Source organism: Gossypium hirsutum, chromosome A07 (assembly GCF_007990345.1).
Source record: "Gossypium hirsutum isolate 1008001.06 chromosome A07, Gossypium_hirsutum_v2.1, whole genome shotgun sequence".
Taxonomy (NCBI): Eukaryota; Viridiplantae; Streptophyta; class Magnoliopsida; order Malvales; family Malvaceae; genus Gossypium; species Gossypium hirsutum.
Window position 1 is genome coordinate 41,235,026 of NC_053430.1, and position 2,858 is coordinate 41,237,883.

At 33.8% G+C, this 2,858-nt stretch overlaps 1 protein-coding gene across 1 annotated transcript; it reads left to right on the forward strand.

Moving 5' to 3' along the window:
- The first annotated feature begins 260 nt into the window (after positions 1–260).
- On the forward strand, positions 261–2,589 carry LOC107952724 (plasmodesmata-located protein 1). The gene is made up of 3 exons (XM_016887885.2): positions 261–1,326; positions 1,633–1,767; positions 2,227–2,589. The coding sequence occupies exons 1-3, from the start codon at positions 576–578 to the stop codon at positions 2,232–2,234; spliced, it is 894 nt and encodes a 297-aa protein (XP_016743374.1). The 5' UTR covers positions 261–575; the 3' UTR covers positions 2,235–2,589.
- The last annotated feature ends 269 nt before the right edge of the window (positions 2,590–2,858 follow it).

Consider the following 2,858-nt stretch of genomic DNA (forward strand, 5'->3'; position numbering starts at 1 on the left):
ATTAGAACTTCGCATCAACAATTTTTAACGGTATTAATAATTGGACTTACTTTTTTTTAAGTTCAAAGAATAGAGGGACTAAATTATTAAAATTAAAAATAAGGGAATTAAATTTCAAATATATACAGAGCGCATATTGTAACATTTAAATTATTTAATCCAAAAATAATTAAACTATACTAGTATTATATAATTTCAATGCAATCAAACCATAAAATGGAAATCTAAACCCAGAAACCAACCTGAAGGCTGTTGTATTATGAAATAATAATGTATTTATGAAATTAAGAGGAAAAATTCACTTTCAAATGTCTCCGTCAAACAATTATTAATCCATCTTCTACCTTTAAAGTTAAGCACTTAAGGATTTGAAGAAAGCAAAGGAAGATTACAAAAGAAATAAAGCAACTTCCCAAAGAAATAAAGGTAAGCGTTCAGACTGAAGACCATATATAGCAACAGCGCTCTTGTTTCCAGCTAAAACCCAAATCTCGAAGCTCCCATACAAGCCCTCTTTTTACAACCATCACTTCCATGTTGTGACAGAGAAGAAAATAAAACAATCCATTTCTCCAATGGGTTTGCCTAGAAAATCCCCTTCTTTGCTCTCTGTATCTTTGGTTTCAATCACAATCTTTTTGGGGTCCTTTCCTTTTGTTGCTACAGCTGCAGATTATACTAACCTGGTGTTTAAGGGCTGTGCTGACCAGAAATTTCAAGACCCATCTGGGCTTTACTTACAGAACCTCAAAAATCTAATGCAAGATTTGGTTTCACAATCATCACAGAGAACTTTCTCCACCGCAGCCTCTGGTGAAGACCCTAATGCAATCAATGGACTTTATCAATGCAGAGGGGACCTATCGACAAGCCAGTGTTACAGCTGTGTGAGCAAGATCCCGAAAATAAGTGATAAAGTTTGTGGGAAAGCAGTAGCAGCCAGGGTCCAGCTGAGTGGATGTTACTTAAGGTACGAGATATCTGGGTTCAAACAGGTTCCAGAAACAGAGTTTTTGTACAAGGTATGTGGGTCGTCATCAAGTGGAAGAACGGAGTTTGAGAAGAGAAGAGAGACGGCTTTCAACATGGCGGAAGAAGGGGTGAAAAGTGGTAGCAGCTTGTTTTACACTGGGGATTATCAATCTGTTTATGTGCTAGCTCAGTGCCAGGGTGATATGGGTACAGCCAACTGTGGGGATTGCGTGAAAACTGCTTTTGAGACGGTAAAAAATGATTGTGGCGACTCTGTTTCAGCACAGCTTTATCTGCACAAATGCTACATTAGTTATAGCTACTATCCCAATGGAATTCCAACTATATCTTCAGGTAAAGCTGGAGAGAAGACAAAATAAATCATCCTATCTAGTAATTAATTACCTGTTTAAAAGCCTGAAGATCAATGGCCTCACCAGTTTTGTTTTTCTCTCCAAAGCTAAACTAAGTGACTTCAAATAATGAAGGGATAAAGACAGGTGGATTTTCTTGGTTGTTTTATTATTATGGGACCCTGTGAACTGTGGGGATAGCCTTCTAGGGGTCACTTGTATGATTTATTGTCCTTTTAATTATGTTAGTATGGTATCGTATAGGTTCCTTACTTACCAAATAGGGGGGTTTGAATGATTGGTGTAGGGACCGGAGAGACGAGGCAACGTACACAAAAGACCGTGGCAATCGCAGTTGGAGGAGTCGCAGGTTTGGGGTTTCTTGTCGTTTGTTTGATGTTCCTTAAATCAGTGGTGAAGAAACGAAGTAAGAAACATGAAGGTTAGATTTGCTTCTCTTAACTCCATAAATAACCATTCATTTTTGAAAGATTTAGGTAAAATTATCGTAAAGGTCCCTATATTAAGAATTAAATTATATTTTATCTCTTTTACTAAAAAAATAGATAAATTAGTCTATATATATATATATCTTAAATCAAAAAGTAAACTGGTCATTCTGCTAAAAAATTTATCTATTTTTGTTGTAAAAAAAGGGGTCCTGTAAACATATCATTGTTTGGTGATTCTATCAATTATGCTAATTTTTAACGGTATAAATTAATGAAATTTTTAACAAAAAAAGATTAATTTACTCTTTAATTTAATGTACGGGAATTAATTTATCAAATTTTTAAATAGAGGAAGCAAAATTTCAATCTAACTCTTAATGCAAAAACTTCTATAATACTTTTATCGAAAAATTATTATATTATGTTCTAAGAGACGATTGTCTATGCAGGCTATTGAGAGGCTCCTGAAAGATGGAGAATGGGTGGCTACAAAATACTAGAAAACTAAAAAAAAGGGAGGAGCTTTTACCAAAGTTGGAGCCTTTGAGGAGTCCCCACAGATGATACTCAATTACTAACCTTTAACTTGAGAGCTTATTTTGTAATTTATAAAAAGAAGAAAAAAAAGAGACAGGGTACGTGTAACATCCAGGCTAATAGTGACTAAACCCCCTCCCCACCTGCCACCCCCAAAAAAAAAAATCACTTTTAAGTGTGAATCCCCTTGGGTTTTATCATTGTATTTACACAAATATATCGGGGGAAATGCTGTTGTTTAAACTACAATTTTACTTGTTTTTATCGCTGTCAAAGGATTACTCTTTTTTCCTTTTTCATAAAAGGTATGAGTGGAAGTTTTTAAGAGTTCAAATTTAAGTTTAATGTTAATTATTACTTTTAAGGATAAATTACGCCTAAAGTTATTAAACTATTAATAAGTTTATATTTTGATCACTCTAACTTCAAAAAGTTACAAAATAGTCATTGAATTATTCGAAAATTTTCATTCAAGTCATTGAACTGTTTAAAATCGTTATAGTATAACATTTTCTATTTGCATTATCTACACCAATTTAAAACT